At 38.5% G+C, this 26,991-nt stretch overlaps 1 protein-coding gene across 3 annotated transcripts in view; it reads right to left on the reverse strand.

The window, feature by feature from the left end:
- Window positions 1-1,113: 1,113 nt before the first annotated feature.
- Window positions 1,114-26,991, reverse strand: part of TMEM117 (transmembrane protein 117) — a 478,296-nt gene continuing 452,418 nt past the window's right edge. For all 3 annotated transcript variants that reach the window (XM_044914873.1, XM_021704760.2, XM_044914874.1), the window contains 2 exons: window positions 12,850-12,979; window positions 1,114-2,856 (listed from right to left, as the gene is read on the reverse strand). In XM_044914873.1, coding sequence (XP_044770808.1) covers window positions 2,210-2,856; window positions 12,850-12,979 — 777 coding nt within the window. In that variant the 3' untranslated portion in view covers window positions 1,114-2,209. The remainder of the gene's footprint in view (window positions 2,857-12,849; window positions 12,980-26,991) is intronic.

Raw genomic sequence — 26,991 nt, forward strand, 5'->3', positions numbered from 1 at the left:
AAGTGCAGATGTGATGTGCTATCTAAAAGAGGTAGCAAAAGAAGGAAGGAGACCCATAGGTAGATAAATATGTCAACATTGATATACATAACTATTGGAAACCTTCAAAGACTTGGATCTTGTTTAAATGCCATTAAATGCCATTAAAATTCCATTGCTGGAGAAAAATGCCATTACTGGAAATTATTCTGTTTGTTATCAAAACTTAGGGAAAACTTTAAAGATATATTTTCATATCAGCTGATAGCCAGCTTCTCTAGTCAATCCCTAGAAACACATAAGCATAGTGCTCTAGGGTTATTTTTTTCCATCTTCTTTTAATTAGATTACATCACTGGACCACTTTTTCCTTAACACCCACATAAAAATTCTTAATATTTTCGTAAGGACTGTATACTGATCATGAACACCTCTTTCTAAATCAACTTCCTTCTTCATTCTACAAGACAATGACTTTCAGAATAAAATATAGAGAGAGAGAGTCCTAGGTGGTATTATTTACTTGTCCTAGAGTCAAAAGTTGAATGTTTTATACTATGCAAATTTGGTAATGGCCAATGTTACCACATATAAACAATAACATGGTAAGTTTCTTTGGACAGTATGGTCAATGGGTTACCATAGTAAGCTTGATCTCTGGATTTTTAGTGTCAGAGATATTTATGATTCTAAGTAGCACCAGGCATGGCTATTTAAGGTAAAAGAAACAGCAAGGGCATGGTTCCAGTTGCTTAGTAAACAACTGTAGGAAGATGTTTATTAAAGCTGGCTCTCAAGTGACAGATAAATGCATAGTTCTATTATGCATGCTAAATTCAGCATGCTGCAAGCTTAAAAGCAGATAGATCAAAACGAGAGATTTTAAAAATCATAAAGACAAAATACAGCTATGTCAGTATATGACAGGAAAATAATTTTGCCTTAAAAGTGATCTCCCCTAACCTCCTCAAGAACATGTAACCACAATTTATGGAACTAAATTAAAAGCACGTTGGGTGTATTCCATTTTTTAACTCATCTGGCACCAAGTTAAAAAAATTAAACGGGCTGTTGTTAAACTAAGATACAAGTGAATCCCTTTATTACAAACAAAAAACTACATCACATAATTACTGATATATAATTTATATTTATTAATGTATGATGTTTAATTCTTAAAAAAACAAAACAAAAAACAAAAAAAATGCACACACAAACAAGCTACTTGAATAGATTCTTTCATGCACATCTTTTTCTACCTCACAAGGTTCTGCTGCATGATTTTTAGAGGAGTTCCCTTATTCAGGGTTGGCATATGTTTTTCAATTTTCATTGTCCAGAGCCATATTTACAGAAAGATGTACAAATATTGCAGATAGTAGGCTGTACAACTCTCACGTGATTAAAACTTCAGTTCCTTGGTTTTCTAGCGCTTTGTGTAAATGCCAATAAATTTGAGAGTTCACCCAACTGCGCCTCTTAACCTTTGTTCCCATAGGTGAAGGGCAGGATATTTAATCAAGTAGCAATTTATCTTTAATTAGGAAAACATAATTAGGTATTATCATCTAATTGCAATTACTGGTTGGAGAAAGCCACATTTCACAAGTAGTGACCCATGCTGGATTATCATTCTCCTCATACTGAATTTCGAATCTGTATTTGTATTTGGCAGATAGCCAAAACAAATTCAAAGGTTATCACCAGGCCTCTGTGCAATCCTGCTGTCAAAGTCACCAACTCCACTGCTGAATAGGAAACAAGAGATACTTCCTAAGCCACATCACAGCTATATCTGTTTCCTGCTAAGACATCAAATGTAGATCAAAATAATTGTATACAAAAAACCCCATGTGAAGTAGGTTCGAGGACTGTTCCACACTTCAGTTCTGGTACAGTTAAAAACAGTTTAATGTCTCAAGGCACCACTATGGTTGAACATCAGATACACGGGTAATCAGCTAATCGTCTACTATGCTGTAAAGTCAGTAAATAGCTTGTGCAATTGTGAAAAGCAATCTCTAGAGGACGTTAGATATACAGTAGGCACGTGTATTATAATACAAATAGAAAACAATGAGTCCTAGAAAAAGCATGTTGAGCACCGTTGTGGCATTGTTTGTGTTTCTCTACCTAACACTACGTAAACCTTACATTTACAAAAGGAAAGACTAACCTTTTTAAAGTTACACTCAAGTTTGCTTTCTGTGCTATCTCCAATTAAGGGAATCTAGTTCGTAGGCGTACTTTTAGAAGTCGTTGGGTCTGGATCAGCTTCTGTCGTGCTGGTAGATTCATTCAAGTGCGAGCTCAAGTTTTCTGATGTGAGGTGGGAAGACTTATAGACAATCTCGTTGAAGTCGGACCTGATGCAGACCAAGGGAGGGTCGCTCAGTGGGTCTTCCACTGAGGCCTGCGTGTTTTCTCGAGTGATTCCCATGTCCTTGCTATGTTCTGACGGTGATTTTCTTTTCATGCGAGTGTAAGTTTTGTCTTGATTCTCCATGCCTTGCTCATTTTTCAAAAACCGTCCAAAGAACCAAATGAAGAATCCAAACCACACAAAAGCTATTAAACTTGGAACAAAAGCCAGACACTTGACATCAAGGCTAGCCCCTATGAACCTGCTGTGTAAGAACATATCTCCTTCAACATAGGTTTTGTTAGTCTGAGGGTTAGTGTGATTGGACCTCCATTCCCAGGAAAGTTTGGTTCTGTTCAAATCCTTTAAACTTTCTGAGTCTTTCACTGTGTATATCTTCTGCCCTGGGCCAATGTACTGCCCGTATTCATGAGGCTTATAAAATATTTGGTTCTTCCACATATTAAGATCCAAAATTAAGACGAGAAAGATAATTCCATAGTTAAACCATTTACCTGCATAAAAAAAAAAAAGAAATACGCATATTAGTCAAAGACCTATGTAACTGCAATAGGGCTTTCTCCAATAAAATGGAGATAATGGCGTACAAGTATAAAGTGTTAATGTTTTAGGCCTGTTAGCAATTTTTTGAGATGGCTATGCTGCCATTAAGTGAATTGACAAAGGATATTTCCTAATTGTATTCTAGACACATGAAAATATGACTGTGGGTCCCAGAATCAATAGTTTATGCTACTTACACTAACCAGATTAAGCCTCCTTGTTTTATAGACACTGCAGCTGTACTCAAATTTGGTTCCATGTAGGTTATTCTCTAGAACATTTCAGTTAATGTTTAAAAACAAAGTTCTAATGAAGTTCTTAGAAAAGTCTAACATATGATTGAACATCTCTTACAGTTTTATAATTATGTGTAGGCAAGAAATAAATCACTTTGCAATGCAAACACAGCAGTATATCAATTGAATTCACATTGTTGTTTGTAGGTGACCTGTTGATTAAACCATTCAGATCAATAATTTTCGAGCATTCAAGACTTTAAGAATAATTGCATCAAATTCTCATTGAACAGAATCCATTTATCAGACATATAAATACAACCAAAGCTGACAAACTGCTTTAGAAGACACAATTTGAAGAGGTTGTTAACTATTACAATTTCTTTGTAGTAGTTAAAATTTTCATACAAGTAAGACATTTCTTAGAGACATGTTATCTAATATAAACGCTGAAGATGCTGGGGAAAATGGAATAAAAACTGAGGGCTGTAGAATTATCTGCAGAAAGGATTTTGGAGGAAGTAGCAATTTGTGTGGTCCTTGAAAGAAGGACAGAGAATAGTCTGGAAAATGGTGCATTTCTTTTAGTGTATGTTTTTATTATGCTGCAGATAAAACAGCATACAGGAAAAGATGAGGTGATATGAAAGAGAGGGGTGAGAGGAGAGAGAAAGAAAATAATGGAGAATATTGTAGGAAGAGAACGCAGGAGAGGAACGAGAGACAAGTGAATTGAAAAAGTTCTGAGGTTCTCATCCAATATTAAGGAGGCAATAGCTAGTAGCTTCCACGATGGAAAGCAAGCTGAGAGAGGGGCTTCCAGTGCTTCTCTGTTGCAGGAGATATATACTCTCTTGCTGCAAACTACATGTGCTATGAAGCCAGACTGGATGGTGAGGAAGACAGGTCCTTGAATTTGCATGACTGACCATCACCTTCTTGACTCACAAAGGTCCCTTGGAGAAACCTGTACTCGCTCTAGGTCATTTTTATTAACTCATGAATAGGGCAGTCCCTCATAAAGTGGTCCCTGTATCTAGGGTAACAGGATATCAGAAACTACTGCTAAGCAGCATCACAGAATCAGGGAGAAGAAAGGAACTCTCAGTGCGCTTGGAGTAAGGTGCTATTCTGGTGGGAAAAGATGCTCAGAGAATGTTAATAGACAAGGGAAAAAGATAAAATCAGTATAAAAATTGAAGTGAATATACACTGATCAAATTAAAAAGAAACCCTGAGGATAGGAGGAGCTCTTCCCCAAACTTCCTACATTATTCTCCTCCCACCTAAGTTGAATGGTGCTGGGTGAGTTTGACCACCACACTTTGACACTAAAGAATCACTTTATGTTATTTCCCATGTGACCTGAAGCCTGAATATTTAGATGAGAGGGAGGAGGAGCAAATTAAAAAGGTATTGCAGGACATCAGTTAATGGGTTATCATCACCCCTCTCGAACACATCTTTACCGATCTGTGAGAGGGAGAACCACAGTCACAAAAAACTGCAGGCTAGAAATCAGCAGATGAAGCTCATCCAGACACTTAAATAATACAGCCTTGGGTTACCTGTTTAACCTCTCCAGACCTCAACAGTTTTATTTTCAAATTGAGGAAACTGAACCGATGACTTCTTGTTCTATGATTCTGTCCTCTTCCCCCAAATCCTTCTACTTATTAGCTATGTGAATTCAATTTTTTATTCGGTGAAATAGAGAATAATATCAACGTAACTACCTCAAAGGATGATTGTGAGGAAGAAATGAGAAGTTATATTTGAAGGTTCTCTGAAATATATTAAATTTGCCAAAAATGTAGAGGAATATTATTTCTGTAATTTCTTTCTTCTATGTCTTCAATCCAGTTAGTATAGGATCTTGGTGATAGAAGGACAGAAGAGCATGTAAAGGTTTGCAAAAAAGATATATCCTAAAGGTGATCAAATGTCTCACTTTGGATAAAACAGCAGGAATCACTGAGCACTGACATCATTGGGTAGATATAACTGGACCAGTTATCTAAGAGGACTCAGTGTGTAGTTATATGTAAACATGCTTTGTGAATCAGCATATTTAACATGTTGAAAATTCTTAGCAATTGGTAATTTGTCTACAACTTGCAGGAGAATGGTCCTGGGACTAGGTCATTTATATACACAAATTTTGAAGCTAAAGAACAGGAAGTAGCATTCCCCACTCCCCCACCCCCCCCCCCCCCCCCCCCCCCCCCCCCCCCCGGCAGACAGGCCATGTCAGGGTGGAAAAGTGTAGAGGGGAGAGAACAGAGGCAGGTTCCCTATTGACATCCCATTTCTTTCCTTCTGTGGATGTAGCCCTGTCTCTACCCCTCCTACCCCCCTGTCAAAGCCAGTCAGCTGAACCTTGAAGCTGGTAAAAATGCAGAAGAATGGCTCTTCTTAACTTTTTGTTTGTTTCCAGCCCACCTGACACAAACTGCTGGTCCATTTATGCATTTGCACAGAGGAAGGATGTTCATCTTTGGCTAACATCCTTCCTTCTATTTTCCCACAGTGCTTTGTTACTTTTGTAATGCTTTCTCCTCTTTAAAAAATTACTTTTGCCCTATGAGATGTGGCAAACCAGAAAGCAAAATCACACGAGACACCTCAACATCACTGTTCTTGTCTATCAAGTGAGTGGGTTGAGCTATTGATCCTTCAGGTTTCTCCCCAGCCCTAAAAATCTCTTTGATGAGTCTGTGAAATAAACATCACCTAAACCTTAACGTTTAATAATGGGCCAGGAAATCTCACCATTGGAGCAAAAAAGATGGAATACACGATTTCATGCAGAGAAAGCTTTCCTTTAAAAATTGTATATTCTGAGAAACACTATTTACCATAAAAAATAAATTTGAGTCCCTGAAATGACCCACATGGAAAGGATATCAAACACAAAAAGGGAAAGAATAGAAATGCTCTCTTGCCATTTCCCAAGTGTGTTGTTGTGAATGTACAATCAACCATAACAAGAGGTTTAGTATTTCAGCATTAATCATAGGAGAGATTTTGCATTTTCCCCTGTTGTTTCAACTACATAGCATAATGTAAATCAGCAAGAAGGGACGGTAAGAATCCATACATTATTTCTATTAATCTCCTTGTTGAAATAGCTCACTGTCCCCTTTAATGAGAAATCACTGCATGGTGTTGGTGGGATTACCTCTCTCTTGTATTTTGTGCCTTTAATGAATCCTACCGATTGTCAAAAAGATATTATAATGGTAATTTTATCTTTTTACATTGTGGGAGATTATAGAATCCTGGGCTAGTTGGTTTTAAAAGGATTCTCCATTAAATATCACCATCACTTGGCATAGGAAACGACAACAATTTGGGGGAAAATGTAATTTTTTCAACTAAGGATAAGAGTATAAAGTGCTGATATTTCCATCATATAAGAAGGCTTTCGTTATTCAGATATGCAATTATAATATTAAAAAATTTTTTACTCAGTAGAGTTGCCAGTTAGCATTGAGACTGAGCTGTGCTGCGGGCACCTTCATACCAAATGAGTGCCACCACTTGGCCAGACTCTGGCATCCAGTGCAGATACATGAAATAGTCATGCTCCACAAAGCCTTTTAATACCCATTATGGGATAGCAAGCAACCATGGCCTTGAAAAAGATAAATGTTGGATAATTAAAGAAATAACAGTTTGCTGTAACAGGCTTCTTGGCCATATTCAATGTCCTTTCATTCCAGACACGAGCCGTGAAAACAGGGCTCACTAAGTTAGCATCTCTTTAAGTAACTCCTATGTAATTTAGGGCTATCTGGAAAGCACATTAAGTGCTTGGGTCATAAGAAGAACATTTAGTAAACTGAAGATATTTACTAAAAAATTTATGAATTAGTAAGAGCTATTTGAGTTAGTAAAGCATCATCTTAAGACTTAAAAGCAAATGAATATGGCTTCTCTAAGTGCCTCTCTTGTCATTGTCATTTCCTAAGTGGGACATAATCCAACATGATGAGTAGAGGTAGAAACTTGCGATGATACAAGGAGAAGGGAAAGCCATGGGGTTATACTGAATTAGGTGACCATTAGACTCTGACTTTCTTGAGATTAGGAATTGTGTCATGTCTGTTTCTGTATTCCCCAGATCCTAGCTTAGTTTTAGACACATATTAATTCAGAAAATGTCCGTTAACCAATAGGTAAACCATGAGATAATGTGTCCAGACAAATCCAAGGAGTAAAGTTATAGTCTTTCAAATCAAATACATGTGTCACAGTGATCTGGTGAATTTTAGGATACTGCTAAAATCAGATATAATCTGGAAAACTGGGAAAAGCCAAATATTCATATTTCGGAGATTAGAATTCATTATATATTTCAAGTCTCTCTTCTGGCAGTAAAGACAATTCCGAAGAGTGTGTGAGTTTTATCACAAAAATCCTCATATATGCACAAATGAAGACAGGACACCTCAGTTTGAACACAACAGGCCAGATCAGGGGCAGCCAGGGCTGACAGGCTTTGGGCAAAGCATCCATGGCCTTGAAGAAGATGGGTTTTGGACAAATATGAGGAATCGCTGCTTTATGTAGAAATAAACATAGTTAACTCTTAGAGCTGTATAAATGTGTTGAAAATAGAAACTGCTTCAGGAAAGGTTTAGAAAAATTCACAACTGAGAGACTAGCAAGAGGTCCTTGTGTACCCTGGGTAAATTCATGATCTTTGGAGACTGTCACAGTGAACAGGATGCATCATATTTCCCTATAACAAGCCCCTTGTTAATTTTGTCGGACAGAATATTCTGGATGAACCACTGGCCTGCCCTCCCCAGCACTTCCCACGATCCGACTGACACAGGAGGGCTCTTTAAAAAACAATCTCTGGGAACTCATTTGCCAGAAATCATGCACCTATGGAAATAAAACAGAGGGGTTTTATTCATTATTTTCCACACTCTCGCCATTGTAAGGCACCTGTGCCCTCACAGGCTCAGGAAGCTGAAACAGAACACAGACACTATGGAGGTTTGTTTACTTCTACATTTTCCTTTTTGCCGAAAGGGTTCCCGTGGGCATCATCGTGCCAAAAGAGTGAATTCTCTCCTCACAGATGCACAGGCCTTCCTTCTGGCCTTTCCCCCAACCCCCTCCTAATTTACTCAGATGATGGCCACCAATGGGACACTTCCTTTGTCTGGCTGGGATGACAGATGGCAGAGCTTCCGCCGGGATTGGCATTAATAGGACTCAGAGGAGCTTCCGAGAGTGAATTGAGAGGCCATTCCTCTCTCGCCTCCAGAGACTTAGTACATCACATTTCGAATCCATCGTTGCACTCACCTCATAGGTAAAAAGGAAGAGGCCAGAGGAAATAATTACACGGTTACATTTAGCATTTATGTTTAAGAGAAGAACAATGGGCTTGGGCTAAAAGTACTGATGTGACCTAATCACTATTTATCCCCTTTGTTACTGAAGTCAAAATTCCCAGAAAAAAATATTTTAACACACCCTTGGATAGAGATGATTTATTTTCATAAGCTGCAGCCCAGCTTATAAAATGAAAGCTCATACACATGGCAGCAAACCATCTGTCAAGGGGGATCCAGATGAGCTAAACAGATGCAACAATTCAAGTCATTTCTGAAATGCATAAACAAAACTAGCATGGAGTCAGGATTAGAAAATACCCAAATCCTAAATGCTTTTAAAATGTCAATGGGAACTCATCAGTGTCAGTAACCCTCTACATACACAGCTCTTCATTGGAAGAGAGATTTTTTTTTTTCCATTCTTAGCCTTCTCCTTCTTGACTCAGAACAGTAGATAACAGTAGAGAATTCAGAATAGTAGATAAATAATAAGAGCCCCCTCTCAGGCTACCTAATATTTTTGAATTAAATAGGAAAACAAACTCTGGCAGGACTCTGAAAGCAAAAGCTGCAGGTAAAAGTAGTGAGAGTTTACTGAGTGCTTACCAAATGGCAGTGTTTTAAGTGCCTTGTACATATTAATTTAAATCTCACAACAACCCTATGGGACAAGAACCTTACTGTCCCCCATTTAACAGATGAGAAAACTGAGCCTCTAAGAGGTTAAGGAGCTTGACAAGGGCCACACCAACAGTCAGTGGCTGAGCCAGAGTCCAGGCACCAAACCATTACATTCCATTTTCTAAGCATGCACTGAACGTCATTTCCAGAGCACAGAGAAATGATAGTTGAGGCCATGGTGGAGCCATCTTTGAACCCAGGAGAACCCTAGCAGTCTCTGCACAGACTCTTCTAGTACAGAACAAACAGGCAGAGAAAGCAATAGATGGAGCTGTCTGGGGGTCCACAGGATCCCTTCCCACCCCTGACTCCAGTTTCCTCTGTGGTCACCCAGATGTTTCCCATCATACTCTGCTTTGGGACCTCTTTTCTTGGCCCCAGCTCTGAACTTTCCAGCTCCCAGCAGGACTCTCTAGCATGTGCCCTTCTCACTAGTACCCCATTTCTATTTGAATTTTCATTCTGCCCCTTGGCTTTTGATCTTAAGAGTTGCATATGGAAATAAATTAAAGCTGGGATGAGAGAAATTTTGATGGTAGAAAGTGTTTCTCAGCAGCAGTGTTGGTCAAAGAGAGGGCCTCTGGCAGCATGCATAGGCATCACTGGCGATGCTTAAGAGAAGGCTGGCTCCCAGGCTCCACCTCCTACCTCAGGCATCTGGCTCTGCACATGAGGCTGATGGATCTTTTTAACAAATTCTCCAGGTGATTCTCATACACACTGAAATCTGAGAACCACTGGCGATGGATATAGAGAGTTTCATGCTTAATAACCCAGTGATAATACTATATTTACTCATCAAGAAAAGCACTGAGTTTCCCTACAAAAAGAAGCAGAACTTGGAGGAGCTGATAAAGTTAGCATTTGTAGTTGACTTGGGAATTTGCAGGCTACTGACAACTGAGCATATTAAAATACAACACATACCATGTTTTTGGAAATTTTATCTAGGTTTCCCCAGAAACAATTATCTTACAAAGTCAGATTTAAAAAAAAGGCCCCGCTGCTACTTCAGAAGGTCCTCAGCCACATCTTCAGCAATTAACAGAACAAAGAGAGTCACAGAATAACACAAGAGGGGAACAGTTTAGACTTTCTTCAGCCTCCGAACCTGCCACCATTTTCCTAGAATTTTTTATCATGGAGCTGGGGCGGTGCATGATCATCCTACCATAAATTGGGTTTAAATTGCTTATAGTGGAACTTTTCACCCCAAAGCCCACCTGTACCCTATTTTATTTTGGATTAAAACTCCAGAATCTTCAGAGGTCTTCCAGGCAGATCCAGGAACCCAATCATTTGCACGGCCCATCGCAGGGAGACAGTCCGGCTTCACCTGTGGCTTCTCCAGCACCAAGGAGCAGTTCCCAATGGCCATCACCTGGGGTGCTTTTCTAAAGTCCCATTCCCTGGCCTTGGCCCAGAATTCTTGAGTTGGAACTATTAGGAATGGGGCCCAACAATGTGTTTATAAATATATATCTCGAATGATATGATTTTCAGCATCATTTGGCAAAGACTGCATCGGAACCTTAACTACAATATATTTCCACCTTCTCACAACTGTTATTAATGTGCAGTTTCCATTCCAAGAACTTAGCCAGTCTTTCTTCCTTTTAAGTTTCTAGAAAATAATACATGGTGGAATAAAGGTTTTAGCTCAAGTGCATAGGAGGCTTTATCTCGAAGCTAATTACACTGAAGCTTCAAGGACTCCTGTATGCGTGTCCTTCTTCCAAGGCATTGAAAGTAATTTTTAGTCATAATTTTGCTTTTATATTCTTAACTAGAGCATTCCAGATTGGGTAAGCTTTGGGGACCACAGAACCTGAACCTGTCCCTGTCCATAAATGATAGCATATATGACAAAGCCCTGCCAAATAGCCCCAAATTAAATATTTTTAAAAAATATTTTATTTATACATTTGAGAGGGAGAGAGACAGAGCACAAGCAGGGTGAGAAGTAGAGGGAGAGGGAGAAGCAGGCTCTCTGCTGAGCCAGGAGGCTGACATGGGGCTGGATCCCTGGACCTGGAGATCATGACCTGAGCCAAAGGTAGACGCTTAACCGACTGCCACCCAGGAGACCCCCAAATTAAATATTTTTAACAGCTTGATTTTTTTCTTACCAACGGGTTCCTCTGAATATTCCACCCCCCTTTTAACCTGATAGTATGCACTACAGCGGTACATTTTTGACGGGGATTCTGATATTCAGAGATAATATTAGTGCCATGGTGGCCTGGGACAAGAGCTGATAGCAAGAACAGATGGTCCACGCAAAAGCCCACCCAAAGCGACATGATGATGCCATGTGTGTGATAGCTGTTTGAGAAGTCCGAGAGAGGAGCATGCTGCAGAGATTAAGTGGGGACTCTGAAACCACACTATGTGACCTGAACTCAAATTGATTGATTTACCCAGTGAATTTAATAGATGGGCCTCATTCATTTTAAATAGGAAAAGAAACCTGCTGCATCTTCCCTATTCATGAACTCATTCTCCAGTTTAGGAAGGTCGCCTCATGCTCAAAGCAAAAACCAGCCTTCAAGTTGGGAAGCAAAGGTTTTTTTGCAAGACTCAGATGTTCACGTTTTCTGTGCTCGGGCTATTTTTACGCAGCAGCACAGACAGTAGTGTAAGCACGGATTTCTTCAGCAGTTTTTATTATAGCAGGTGTGGGATCCTAAGCCATTGTCCTTAAAACACACACACGTTCACTACGTACATTTGAACAGCTTGGGAGCTAACACCACCCTTTATGTGATCATTTAGCTGTCTGCCTCTGGTTAGGAGAGAAAAAAAAGGTATAAAACAGAACTTCAGGAAGACCTTTTTCAGATGAGAATGACTGAGATGTCATGAAGGAATATTATAATAAATCATAACGGAGCCATTTCAAAAGGAGGGCATCTCTGCAAATGAAAGAATCTGAGGATCTGCAAGAGACTCACCTGAGAGAAACATGAGCTCTGCCACAGAAGGAGGTTTTGATCAAATGAGAAGTGGCCTAACTCCCTAAAGGCATAGGGTCTGACTGGTGCTCTCGGATACCACTGTTCCAATCTCAGCAGTAACTGAGGAACGCAGTGTAAAGGGTGTTAATGGTGAAAAAACATACTGAGCTGTATGTCGTGAGGAAGCAACTAACCTCATGAAGAAAACCAAGGTGGAGGGGTATCTGGAGCATGGCAGAGATAGCTAACTATCCACGCCAAAACTGTGGCCTCCCGCGAGAACAGCAGATGCGAGAACAGTAGATGTGCCACCGAAGTGGCTGCCCAAGCATGGACCACATTTCCTCCTCGACTCTAAGTAGGGCTATCTGATGAGCTACTGCCAGTGAAATGTGACTAGAGGGTATATGTCTTTCCCCCATGTCAAGGTGATTAAGAAAAAGATAAGCCTCCTTCATCCTCTTCTCCATTCTCGCCATTCCCATTTGCCTGCTGGATGTTGAAATCCAAATGACTAAAGCCGCTCGGAGCCTTAGTCCCAGAATGATAGTTTGGAACCCCCAACTGATCCAGAACCACCTTGCACTATTAAGTGAGTGAGAAATAAAACTAGATGTATGCATGCCTCTAAAATGTTACCACTTGCTTTTTTATAGCAGCTGGTATTACTCTAAGTAGGAGACAATCAGATCGTGTTTATAGTTACAGCATACCTGTTATGTGAATACGATATTCCTCCTTGAAGATCTTTTGGAAGAAAGGAATCTTGAACTGCATGTGAGGAGTGTGCAACCCAGGAAGATTTACATCAACATTTCCCATAAAATGTGGGAATTCCCAGTCCTGTCAAAGAAAATCAACATAAAAACATATTTGTGATTTGTTTCGTTCCTAAGCAGCAAAACACCAAAAATTGACTTTTTACAAGCACTTATTTCAAAATCATTTAAATGCAGCAAGCTGTTGGATGTATCTGTTTCATTCCGTGATGGTTATTTTATGTACATTAGGTAGTTGTGTGCATTCAAAATCAAAATTAAGTCATAACTTACATCCTCAGATTTTCTCTTTAATGTGGTAATAAGAAACCAATATAGAATTGATTTGCATCTATACATGTTTCTCTCTTTCATTCTGGAGAACTGATCTTAAATTTTTATAGGAAGGAAGAGATCCATATTTTATAAATATGTGGTAATTTTGTTATATTTTGTTTCACTACCTTTAAAAAATATGAACCCCATAATACTATGTTTTGTGCAAGAGGACAAAGTAAAGAGGATCTAATTCACTTAATCAAGTTTTTCAAGTCACATCCAAGAGCCTTTTATTAATCACCTCTGCTAGTAACTACATGGAGTGGAAAAATGCCAAAGACTCTTGTTTTGTTCTCTTGCAACTTAGCATCAATTTGAACCAAATGATGGAGGGCCTGACGTGCTAGCATGAGAGATGAACGATGAATTAATTCCCAAATTGTCTTAGTTATTTTCTTGTTGTAAGGCAAAATCAGGAGGGATGACCCTCCCTCTCATAAGGAAGGGAAACAGATGCAAATGAGGATATTTTTAGGTGTCTCATCTGCTCTTGGTTTTTGGATATAGCACCGAACTGAAGTTCACAGCTAGCATGTGAAGAAAAAAGAGACTAAATATGAAGAAACATTTGAGGTGGATCCATAGGCATTAATACACATATTTTCACTTTTAATAACTAAATAATCCCTAAATTATCAGTCCTGTGTTTAGTGAACATCTTTAAAAATATTACTGAAAAAAGTAATGAACAAAATATGAATTTCAGATTTCAGTACATTATTTCCAATTATTTAATTTATTTTTTTTAAAGATTTTATTTATTTGTTTGACAGAGAGAGACACAGCGAGAGAGGGAACACAAGCAGGGGGTAGTGGGAGAGGGAGAATCAGGCTTCCCACCGAGCAGGGAGCCCGATGTGGGGCTCGATCCCAGGACACTGGAATTTTGACCCGAGCGCACGGCAGACACTTAATGACTGAGCCACCCAGGTGCCCCCATTATTTCAATTTAAAAAGTAAATTTTTCCAAGACTTCTATATATTCAGCTGATACAGATGTGCCAATAATAGAGTGCCTGAACATCATAGAGTTTCCATGTCCATTCCACTCCCCTTATTTATTTATTTGTTTATTTATTTATTTATTTATTTATTTATTTATTTATTTTGAGAGAGAGAAAGCAGGTGTGTGGGGTGGGGGGGGAGCAGAGGGAGAGAGAGAATCTCAAGCAGGCTCCTTGCCCAGCACGGAGCCTGACACGGAGCTCGATATCACGACACTGAGATCATGACCTGAGCGGAAATCAAGAGTCAGACACTTAATCCATTGAGCCACCCTGGCACCCCACCATCCCCTTTCTGCTGAGAATTCTGGTCAAAGGAGAATAGGCTTCAGAGAAAAGGAACCTAGGTGGGTGGTAGTAACCAGGAAAGTTTTCAATGTCTATTAATTTCATGATCTATGGATCACTCCAAACTGCTAATAAGAAATAAAGACACAAAAAGAAAAATGAAATGATACCACATCATCTTTTTCTATTGTTGTGTATGCAAATATCTTGTTGGTCTCACCTCTCCTTGCTTTTCATACATCAGCAGTAAATAGACATGTAATTTGGAAAATTCAGAAAACCCAAAGCATAAGCTGGATAATTTAGAACATTTGATCTAAAATATTAGAAGAAAATGGATTGGTAATACTTGTGAATTATTACATTTTATTAAAATGTATTTTCCTTTATTTTTTATCAACACCTTGCTCTTCTTATATTACTTGAAATACTATTGCTAAGAGAATTGGAATTGAATTTGGTCTTTTGCTAAAATATAACTGACATCTCCCATGAAAAATTATGCTTGACACATAAAGGGACTGATAACCAGAGTATCTTTCACTTGCCCTAGATAAACAACACAAAACATTATCAACAGAGCAATTCTCTTTTTTATTTCTTGGTTTAAGAAAGAGAATACTTCTTGGTCGTAATTGAGCAAGTATAGTACCTTCTTTTTGGAAAGATGTTCTTGGACTATTCTCATTTACCTTTTATTCCATGAGATGAAAGTTTTCTACTGGGTATGACATTGGTTTTAGTTTGAAAGTAATCTCTAGAGATTTCTCGTAGAATGAGATCAAAACTTCATTCACCAAAAAATAGTTCCTCAAAGATTTCCCACCTATAGTTGGAGAATGAAAGATGAATTAAGGAAATGGGAGTGCAGATGAAAGAGAAGAGAAAGTCTTGCTCCTTGTCTGGATGATGGCATTACTTTTTTCCTTTTTTTTTAAAGATGGGATCAGCTTAGGGAGTTTGGGGGAATGTATGATAAAAGTAGCTGGTGCCTTGTAAGAAAAGTTTTTGAAAAGAAGATTAATAAAAAAGATGATATATTCTCTTAGAGTCATCTGTTCTACATTATTTTTTATAATCACCATATTTTGGTTTTCAAAACTCTTTTCCTTAGTCTTGGAACTCCCCACCCCCCCTCCTTCTCTCCCTGTTACTCCAGTGTTTGTACTTCAGTTCCTACTCTGCATACTTCTCTGGACTCATTACTGGGTCAGTGTAAACTCTGGCCTCACTTGACTTAGACTGGGATGCTAATAATAATTGCTATCATTTGCAGGAAGTGTGGGGCTTGTCTTCACGGGCAGGGGTATCTGAGGCTGATGATACCCCAGGTATTTACTTAAAGGAGGTAAAAGGGGAGGAGGGGTGGTGTTCTGAATCTCCCTAGGTATCAGCTTCTTCATCTATAAATTGGGGTTAAATATAGCAACCTCACAGGCTCCTTGGGAGGGTGAGATAATGCCTGGACAGCAATGAGCAGGTGCTGGAGGGAGAGGGAAGAGACAGGGAAATGGCCAACAAGCATGGCTGGTTTCCCCACATGATCCCAAGATCAAGGTTATCCTGAGAGTGAAGCAAAGGAAGCAGATGCATCTGTTTTCAGAATCACACATAGGGCTGCTTGCAGGTCTGGGTGAAAAAGGTCGAAGGGCCTCTTCTCCTTTCTGCTCTCATCCACTGCACAGTGCTGGCCTCCTGGGGTCTCTGACTGGGACTTTGGTCAGAGTGGTGTTCTCCCAGAGGGCACTGGGAGCAGGACCGTAAGGAAGGAGCCTCTCTCCAGAGACATGTAAGGTGACCTCATGAGGAGGATGGAAGAACAAGAGCAACTTGGTCTCTTATGCAATGTGGTGACACTGTTGAAACCTCCAGAAATACCTGTGGGGGACTTTACTGGTGGGGAAGGGAGGCATTGCTACCCTGCAGACGGGAGCTGGTAAGCTAGCAACATGAGTAACTAAGAGTTGAGGAAATCTGTGGACATTGGGCATCAATTATTAAACACTCGCAATGTTCTAGCATCGTCCTAGGCTATATATTTATATCTATGTACCAAATGGTCCTGAAAGCTTCCTATTACTAACCCATTTTACAGATGAGGAAATCTGTCTCAGAAAGGCTGTCACAAAATGCAGTTGTGATGCGGCAGAACACAGCCCAAAGAATAAATTCTCTCTGTCAGGCCATGCCATCTCTATGAACAGCACTTACTGTGTTTTACTCCAAACTGGGATTATTTTGACCTGCTGCATCTGTTCTAATGGAGAATCACGATGATCATCCTTTCCTGCTTGTCTCCCACCAAAAGCCAGTTCCATGAAGAGATTTAAACTGCTTTTCCCACCCACCCCAAAGGGCTTTCATTTTTTTTTTTTAATCTGACCTGGATTTGAACAAGACCAACTGTGACTCTTTCTCCACTAAGCAACTGTCCCAGGGACACTGGCTTCTAATCAGCCTGGGAAGAAGGGACATTTGACTAACAGGTGATTGCTATAAAATATTGAGATTCTCTTGACACCATAACTGGATGTATAGCGATTTTCATACACAGCTTGGATGTAAATGTTATGAGAATCATAGCTTTCTTTCCTGCCGCATAAATGTAAAATATATATTTGAACACAAGATGAGAATGTTAAGAGAATGACAAGGCAAGATGTGTTTAGCTACTAAGACCACAGTAGAGATAGGTTAATACTGTGCATATTATGAAATGCTCACTTATTTTGTTCTTTAAGAAATGTTATCAATATTTAGTAATTCAAAGCTTCCTTACTCCTTTCTGTTATTAAATCTAACAATCACTATAGAAGTCTATCACATTTGCGGTTCAGTGAGGTGAGAATTATTTAGGCATATCAGATCATACATGCTACTCCAGTTCTCATCAGTTCATGGTGATGAACAGACTTCCAACTTTATACCTTGCTTCATATAAGAAAGAGTTAATTTTCATTCAGATGGGCATATTTCCCATATCAATATAAATGAGCAGTGCCATGGTATATATCTAATCTTATTTCTTATATACTATGGCTTACTCTGCCTATCACAATAAAAATCGCATTTGGACACTGATGTCCATTGGACGTGTAATTTGGACTGATGCGTCCAAATCTGATTCTGTCCAAATGTGGCCCTATCATTCATGGACCACATTTGGACAAAATTTCAAGGCAGCATTAAGTATATAGGCAAAATGGTCTCAGGATATGCTGGATTCATCATTCCCTCATGTTTTCTCATTGAGACGCATGCCTTGGGGCCAAGAAAAAGAAGTTGGTACTTTGCAGAGGAACTCAAGCTTGAAACCAACACTGTTTTGAATTCCCCCACTAGCATTCAATTTCCCAAATCAAATGAAGAGACCCCATTTCTATTTAGAGAAGCGTTAGAGGATAAAAATGTAATAACACTGATTACCCTACAAAACGAAAGCCATGGTATCAGAACAAAAGTTTTTGGTGGGCCAAATATTGGCCATCTGGTTTTTTTTAGGAAATTAAGAGAGAGATTAGGTTAGATTTTACTGAAAAGTACTGATAACCACTTAGAATAGAACTGACAATAGATTCTTAAATGTTAATAAAAAGTAGCAACATTTTTCAATGGAGTAAGTTCTATATCTCCTCTTTAGACGCATTAGATTATTAAGCTTAAAATGATTTCAAAAGCGAATTTGACAGATATGCTCTGTTTTCTGTTTGTTAATCTCTATTTCTCCTCATATTTCAAAAACAAATTTAGTCCCATGAATATCAGAACATCAGTTCACCAAAAATTTCCCCAGCTTGTAAATGTCCTTAGCTTCTCTATGTTAGCAAGTGTCCTAGCAACAGGATTTTAGGTAACAGTGAGCAATGGTGGCCTGAAGAATTGTACTCATGCTTTAGGTGATATTATTGTTTCTTAATAACATTTCTTTCGGCAACTCTATCATTCTTCTAAATGGCAAAATTGCTGTAGTATCACTTGGCTGAGTGGCTGAGTAAATCCTTGAAAACCTTGACATATAGTAGATTTTGCTTATTTGTTTGTTCTTCCCCTGCCTCTCCCATTGGAATGTAAGCTCCAGGGAACTTACAGAAGTTTTTCCCTCTTTGTTCACTTGTCTATTCCCCACACCTGAAAGAGTGCTTAGCATATAGGAAGAACTCAAAAATTTGTTGAATTGATGAATGTAACTCTCTGAAAGTTAAACATGTACAACAATCCCTTTTTGACTTCATGTAAATGGCAACACAGAATGGATTTAGGTAAACAGAGGCAACACAACAAGTACTTGTTTTTGTGAATAATATTACACATCAATCTGAGACTCATTATTATGAAAAAAAAAAATTGGTTGTTTTTTTCCCCCAATAAACTAGACATACTGCAAATATACGGAGAATAACCCAAAGATTAAACCATTTGCCAAAGATCACAGAGGAAAGGAGACAGTGGATAATTACAGAAAGAAAGTTGTCAAATGTAAATATTGTGAGGTGAGTTAATGTTTGGGGAGTTACCAGAAATGGTTGTTGGGATGATCCAAGACACCCTTTTAAGTTATCATATTTATATTTAGTAAATTAAAGAAACTCATGAGACATGTTCAATCTAGTCCAAGAACAAAAAAGAGAATGTAAACCAACATGTGATTAAATAGAATGGGGTGGGGGGTCATTTCCCACAGTGGCTGATGGCAGGAAGATCTTCGAGGCGATGCCCTGCAGTAAATGTGAGTGATGAACAAAAAAGAAATAGCAGGAGGTTACTCAGATGCCCTTTGACAAACACCTTTTTCTCATATGTTGTTCTTTCATTTTCTCTTAATATTCACTATTTTCCCCCCAAGGGCAAATGAATTCTGGGGGCATATATGCTTTTAAAAAATTTAAAATCTTTAAGGAAAAATTTTGGCTTTCTGGTGGAAGTAGGCTTTTGTCAACAAGTAGTAGAGATGGCCGATTTCATTCATCACTAGAACAAATCCCAAGTCAGGCTGTAGACCCTTACTTAAAATGTTTAAAGAACTTGACTCTTTCATGTGTTTTTGTATATTCAAAGATACCAATTAACTCTCAAGTTGTTGCCCAAACAATCTAATTTATCCTAAGGGCCCATTTTGTAACGTTATTTAATGTATTTTCTTCCGCGATGATCTTCCTTACTTCCGAAGGCCAGTAAGAATTTTCCAGGCTAATTTTAAAGCCAACACATATCAATGAGATAGAAGTAATGGTTTCGTGCGTGTAGAAAAGGCAAGTAAGTCAAGCACAGAGTAGATTTGAAAAGTAAGTATAGTTTTTGTTACTTTTAAAAGATCCGACTATGAGGTTCTGGCAAAGCAGCAGTTGGTTTTCTAAAACAAGCTTTATTCTATCTAGATCCCTTGAGAGCATCATGCCTTAAGCACCAAGATGGAAGGGTGTCTGATAAAATGCACAGGGACTCATTAATAGATGTCCTGCTTTGGCAGACTGATGTGATGAAGGACAAAATAAAAGTCAGTCTTGTAAGTGTTTACAACTACTAGAAATGTGTCATGTGGCATCTAGGAATAATGGGAAATCAATATCCCTCACTAGGGCAATACAGTTCCCCAGTACACAAGACAGAGTACTTGACATCTCGGAGACTCCTCTGTGGGGGGATGGGAGGAACCAAACCCTGCCTGTGACAAGGTGCTGATAACCAAAGTTAGTGCAAGATCTAAGGAAGCACATTGTTAGAACTCGGTAATAAGTCCTTTTGGATGAAATCTTCCATCAGTTATCAAACAACTTGACTTACTTTGCACTTCTTAAGAACAATGAATATTAACTATGTAATAAATTGACCTATTTTTTACTTAAAGGAGAGCTCCTAATAATTCCTTTCTCCTTGTAAGGAAAGAGGGAAATCTAGTGGAAGGAAGTTCTTAGACAACACACTTCTATGTCATTTTTCACACACTGGCTGCAGTTCAATAATAGCACATAGCCCTTTGCTTACTCTGTGCTTTATTGTATTTGCACATTTGGTACAAAATGTCGCTGCTCCAGTATCTGTTCTGACTCTACACAAGCTGCCAGCAACGGTCACATACAATTGTCTGAATGACTGATTTCTTCTGTGGGCTATAGAGAAAAATTAATTGCATGCTGTCAAAAGAATAGATATTATTGTCCTTGGTAAAATTTTTATTTAATATTGAGGTCATTTTTCTCTGTGAAAAAAATAGTAATAGTGGAGACCAATGGGTAAATGTAATTCAACATAAAAATGTTCACTTCACAAATAACAGAGTGTGAAGTTGATCTAAATATCAGGTGGGTGGTTAAGGTAAATTACCTGTAGGATTTCTTGCAATGGGTTCATTTCTATGATTTTTTTTTTCAGGAATGCCTAATGGAGCATATATTCTAGTTGGGAGACCAGTAAATCAGCAAGTAGCATTATACTATGATGTCAAATAGTAATAAGTACTCTGAAGGAAATCCGGCAGTGTTGGAGGATAAAGAGTAGTGAGTTAGGGGTGGACGCTAGTTTAGTTAGTCAAAAGAAAACTTCTTCAAGGGTGACCTTGTTTTTCTGTTTTGGTTTTGGTTTTAATTTTGTTAATTAACATATAATGCAATATTGGTTTCAGGAGAATTCAGTGATTCATCACTTACCTACAACATCCAATACTCACCACAACAAGTGCCCTCTTAATACCCATCACCCATCTAGCCCATCCCCGACCTGCCTCCCTCCATCAAGCCTCAGTGTGTTCTCTGTCAGGGGTGATGTCTGTATGGAGTACTGATTGATATGAAAGAGGAAGCCCTGCAAAGTTCTGGAGGAGAAGCAGATCAGCTAGAAAGAGTAGCAAATGCAAAGACCCTAAGGAGGAAATGAGATGGGTGTGCTCAAGAAACAGCAAGCTTTGAGAAACAAACTGAGGGTTCTAGAGCGGGAGGGGGTGGGGGGATGGGTTAGCCTGGTGATGGGTATTAAAGAGGGCACGAACTGAATGGAGCACTGGGTCTTATAGGCAAACAAAGAATCATGGAACACTACATCAAAAACTAATGATGTAACGTATGGTGATTAACATAACATAAAAAAAAAAAAAAAGAAACAGCAAGCTTAGAGTGGTTGTAGGCGTTTGAGTGATGTGGAGTGTGGTAGGCTGGCTATCAGAGGAATAAAGACCAGTTAGGAGACCAGAGCAATAGTTTAGCTGTGAGTTGATGGTGGGTAAAGGTATTCAGATATGGGTGGTCAGGTATTCAGATCAACATGTATTTTAAAGGTATTATCAACTGAACTTCTGAATTTACCAGTTACTAGAACAACCAGTAGCATTCACTGGGTAAAGAAAGATTGAGCAACCAATACACCTGTAGAAGATAGGGAAGTGGGTAAGAAATCCAGAGATTTATTCAGAACATGCTATTAGAAATCCTAATGAAGGTATTGTGTAGGCAGTTGGGAAGCTTACGGGAGAGGCAAAAGCTGGAGATATAGATGTGGGACTCAGCATGTGCATCGACCTAAAGCCACAGAACTGAATCAAATCACCTGGAAAGGGAGTATACAAAGCCAGGAGAGGTGGAGACTTGCCAGGGACTGAGCACTGAGGCACTCCAACATTTGAAGTTGGAAGATGAGAGGCCAGTAGAGAAAACTGAAAAGGAATGGCATACATGACAAGAAAAGCAGGAAAAAGTGGCATCCTAGAAGCCAGGTGGAAAATGTTTCAAGAAGGAAGTAGTGATTAACTCTGTTGAATGCACCTAAAATATCGAGTAGGAAGACTGAAAAGTAACTACAGAACTTGGCAATATGAGGGTTGCTGATCATGATAGGACCTCTGAGCTCCAGAGGAAGAGGATATTGTGGACAAAAGCCTGACTGGAGTCTGTTCAAAAGAAAACAGGAAGTGAGAAGTAGAGGCAATAATACAGAACTCTTACGAGGAGTTTTTATTAGTGGGAACAGAAAAAAGAATCAGTAACTACTGAGAAACTATGATTACACCAATTTCAAATAAATTTTGTTAGTGTAAAATAAATTGAATTTTGGTAGAATAAGGGAATCTGAGACCTAAGATTCTCTTTTTATGTTTTAAGATGAGTGCTAAAATCTGGTATCCACCAGTATGGATATCCTGGCCGCTTAGAGCTGATGTCTACTCTGATTGGTCAGTACCTCTGCTGTGCCAGTTGATAACTATTATGACCATCACTGTCTGTAAAGTCGAAATAGATGTTTTCCTGAAGAACAGAACAAAACAAAGCAACACCGGGCAAAGTTCATTGTGCCTTTAATGAAGCAGGCTTTTAGAGACAATAAGCTGGATCCTTGCTGCTCTGTACCCGGTGTGGTTTCCTTCGATTTTACCTTTCAGTAAAGACTTCAGATTCTGGAACAATCACAGAGTCTCTGCCTCTGACCCCCGTGGACCACCCAGTGATAAAAGGAGCAGAAAGTAAAACCTTTAGAGCAATGGATTTGAACTGTCAGACTTTCCAGGCCTTTCTTCGATGAGTTTTAGGTCAAGAATGTTCATCCTCTGAGCTCTAGAGACAAATTAACAACCTTCAAGTAAAAGAGCAAAGTCTAGGAAAATGAGATATGTAGTGGCAGGGTAGAGGGATGGAAAGAATAAAATGCATTTTGTTGTTGGAGAATTATACCCTCAGCGAATTGAAAAATTTTTTAAACTATTGTTAGTCCAAAGGTCAATGGCCAAGAAAAACCTAAAATACTGTGTTTTCCTTGTTAGCCACCTATGGGAGAGATATTCTCCCACTCGGGGTCCTTTTGGAGAACAAGTTTATATGTTAGGGTAAAGAAGACTTGCATGCAAGTTAGTACTTGCCCATCTCTATATTGACATAATCCATCCAGAGAACCCAGGGGTGGGCTTGGCTTATAGATTCCACATAGCACTAATAGAGAGAATGGTAAGTCTACATTTCTTGCATAAGTTCTCAATAGCCCATTCAAGTCCCCCATAGGATGGCATCACACTATTCTTCAACTAATTCAGCAGTTATTCGATGCCCAGTATATGCAAAGCATTTATTCTCAAAATACATCAAATGGCAGTAATAAGTAGGCTAACCTCTCCCTTTTACAGTTATAGGCAATGAGAGTCAGTGAGGTTACAAGACTCCACCCATGTCACCCAACGGATTAACGGTAGAGAGAGACCAGATGAAATTTAATCAGTAACCTGTGAACTATATTTCATTACATCCCCCTCACTGAGAACTCTATTTAGGAGAAAGAAAACAGCTATTGAGGAGATCAACTATATTTTTATATTCTATTCAGACTGAGCAAACCAACATTGGTCATGAACTTGCTTTATGCCAAGTATCTGATCCACTGTGAACCACCTGCAAATATATATGGTAGGTAGGCTTTTTTTTTCATTTTAGATGGAAGTAAAGTGAGGCTCAGAGAGCAGTCAAGTAGCTTGCCCAATGCTGCACAGTTGGTTGATACCAAAAGAATTTGTATCTAGGTCAGTCTGACTCCAAAGACATTTTTGTACAGCATATCAAACTTTCCCTGAGTTTCCCCCCCCCATCAGGCTCTAATGTCACAATTATCTTCCCACCTAAAAGCCAACTGTCATGCCAATATGTGTTTCTGTTTGATGCTAACTTATATTTTAATGAAAAGTTTCCTTTTAATGGTATGTTGCAGCTTATCTTGAAATAATATTTTCTCAGAAAATATGCTACCCAGCTTCCATTGCAAAGTAAAGGCATGGTAGTGGGTCTATGTTTATCCTGCAAGTCATTGACAAAGCCTGCAAAGTATGCAGGCTGAGATGTGCATTTAACTCTAGATGGTTTATGACCATCTTAGAATTTTTATCGCCAATGCATTGATGTGGCTCTAAACTTAGAATATTTCTAGTAATGAATACTATCTCCCCAACTTCTCTGCACTTCAGTTTTCCCACCTGAGGCTACTTTTCATCATGCTCAGGCACTCTGATGGCAGACTCCTATATCATTGCATGGGAAAACAGGATGGATTTGGGGATGATTTAGTGCCCACTAGTGATGGCTATCAAACTTTGCAACTTCCTAAAAAGACAACTTTTCTGTTTCTGTGGAACTTGTATGGAGGTAAGATTTGTGCTCCTCACACACTGTGCCTGCGCATGTCATTAAGGGATAAAGCTTCAAACTATGTAGATGACGATGCACAGCGGAAACACAAGAATGAGAACTATAAGGATAATAATATATGTATTTTTGCATAGCAATCTAACAAACTATTTTATTTTATAACAAGTTTTCCTTATTCTATGTGTCAATGAACTGTTTCAAGTTACTGTGTTACTGGGAACCCCTTAATTCAAGGATTAATTCTTCTTGTTCACAATTTATGATCAGTAGATGACACAATTTCCATAAATATAACATTATTAATAATTTTATTCAAAGTCCTTCTTGATATTTGATCTTAAATAGAATGCCAGTGTAATCAACATTGGCAAGCACATTGTAATGTTATGAGGTTGAAGCTTCATATCTCTGTGCAATATATCAGATTTCTAATGAAATGTGTCATATTTAGAAATGTTCCAAGCAATATCCTCAAGCATATGTGGGAACAAAGTAATAGTAGACTTGGGGAAGGTGTTAAAACTTATCAGAAAATAATTTTATGCTACCTCAGGATAATATCTCATAAAATTTTTATTCATAAAAATTGGTAAGCCTATGGTTCTGAAAATTGACTTTTAATGCACAGAAAAGCTATCTGAAAGTAATCGTAAAAACTAAACATAAAAACACAAAATTTTGCCTTCAAGCATTGGATGATACTTGGTGAGTCATAGGTAAATGTGAAATTATTACATTTGCCAGTTGCCAAAGGGTTTGCTTTTTGGATATATGCAACATATATACATAAATCAATTAATATGTTATTTTTCTTACATAAACCCAAGTACACTTGATTCATTACCTCTCACTAGAGAAGAAGTTGGCAGATCAACATCATTATGAAACCATTCAGGTGATAGACTATGTTCAGAAATTAATTTTCTGAATAAAGTTTCCAAATTGTTTTACAAAGATGTGATTTGCTGACTGAATTCCATCCCAATTCTAACTCAGATACCTAAACTTTTAATACCGCATTTCTCTTTTAAATAGTAAATCCACTCTTTAGCAGTGATACCACAGACTAAAAATTTCAACTAATCACATATCATTTGACTTTTAATACAGATACCTGATTGTCTTAGCCAGATATGGGTACTTCTTTACATCTCTTTTTTGGGAACAGTATAAATGAACAATGTTGAGGTGTTTTCATGAAAAGCACCTGCAAGTTATGCTGATTAACTCAGAATCATTGAAAGATTTCTTCATTTATACTTCCTGAGCTTGATCACATACAATGTGAAAGAATAAATATTATAATTAACAATTTTTAAAAATTTTTCTTTTTCAAGTCAATGGTTTATCATTTAGCCTGCCCTCATTGACAATTATATAGCATGCTTTTCCTGATAGCATGGTCAGTAAGGTTACTAGGGCAATGATCCAAAATAGATGTCCTCTAAAGGAAATACATTTTCCGTTTATTAATATTACTGAATATTCTGCTTGCCCCATCTCTAGCCAGGCACTATAACTGATGAACAGTTATGACAACAGCCACTATTCAATGAGCTAAATGAAATAATCTCTTCACTAAGCATAGCTGTTTACATACCTTTCCTTATTTTATTTTTAAAAGGATTCTATTAGAGAGGTTTTTATTTCCCCCATTTTGCAATTGTGGAAACTGGGGTGCAGAGAAGGCCTGAATTTGCCTACTACAATACAGCTAATAAGTGAAAGAGTAGGAGCCACATATAGGCTCCATCCAGCCCCATATATACCCAGTGTTCTTTCTGCTGCCCTCATGAAGGTGAGTAGGAATTTAGCTTGTCCTGGCTCGAGATGACCTTTTACCGTTTTGGTTTAACCACAGTTTCTTTAGTCTCTCTCATCAAACCTCAGAAGAAACTACTGAATTGTATAGACATGTTTGCCCACAATTGTTCATTTGTTTCTTTTCCATACCCTCAACTACCCTGATCTCCATAGTTAGGATTTTCCACTGAAACTATATCTTGCTTCTACCACCAACATTCCTAAGCTAATACTTGTTTTGCTTTCGTGGCTAATAGCTAATTTCTTTTCTTTGCCTTTAAGGAAGTAAATTAGGGACTGAGAAAAAGAATAACAAAGAGGGCCTTTGAGGAGGTATCTTGGTAGAGGTGACATCTGAGCTGACAACTGAGGATGGGAATGATTCAATCACACAACCAACAGAGAATATTGAGCAAAGCAAGTGCTCGATTATCTACTTTATGCCAGGTACTCTTCTAGGCCCTAGGAATACAATGGTAAACAAAAACTCAAGCACACCCTGACTTCTTGGAGCTTATAGTTTAGTAGTTAAATTGGATAAGAATCAAATAATG

This window comes from Neomonachus schauinslandi, chromosome 5 (genome assembly GCF_002201575.2).
Source record: "Neomonachus schauinslandi chromosome 5, ASM220157v2, whole genome shotgun sequence".
NCBI classification, from domain to species: domain Eukaryota; kingdom Metazoa; phylum Chordata; class Mammalia; order Carnivora; family Phocidae; genus Neomonachus; species Neomonachus schauinslandi.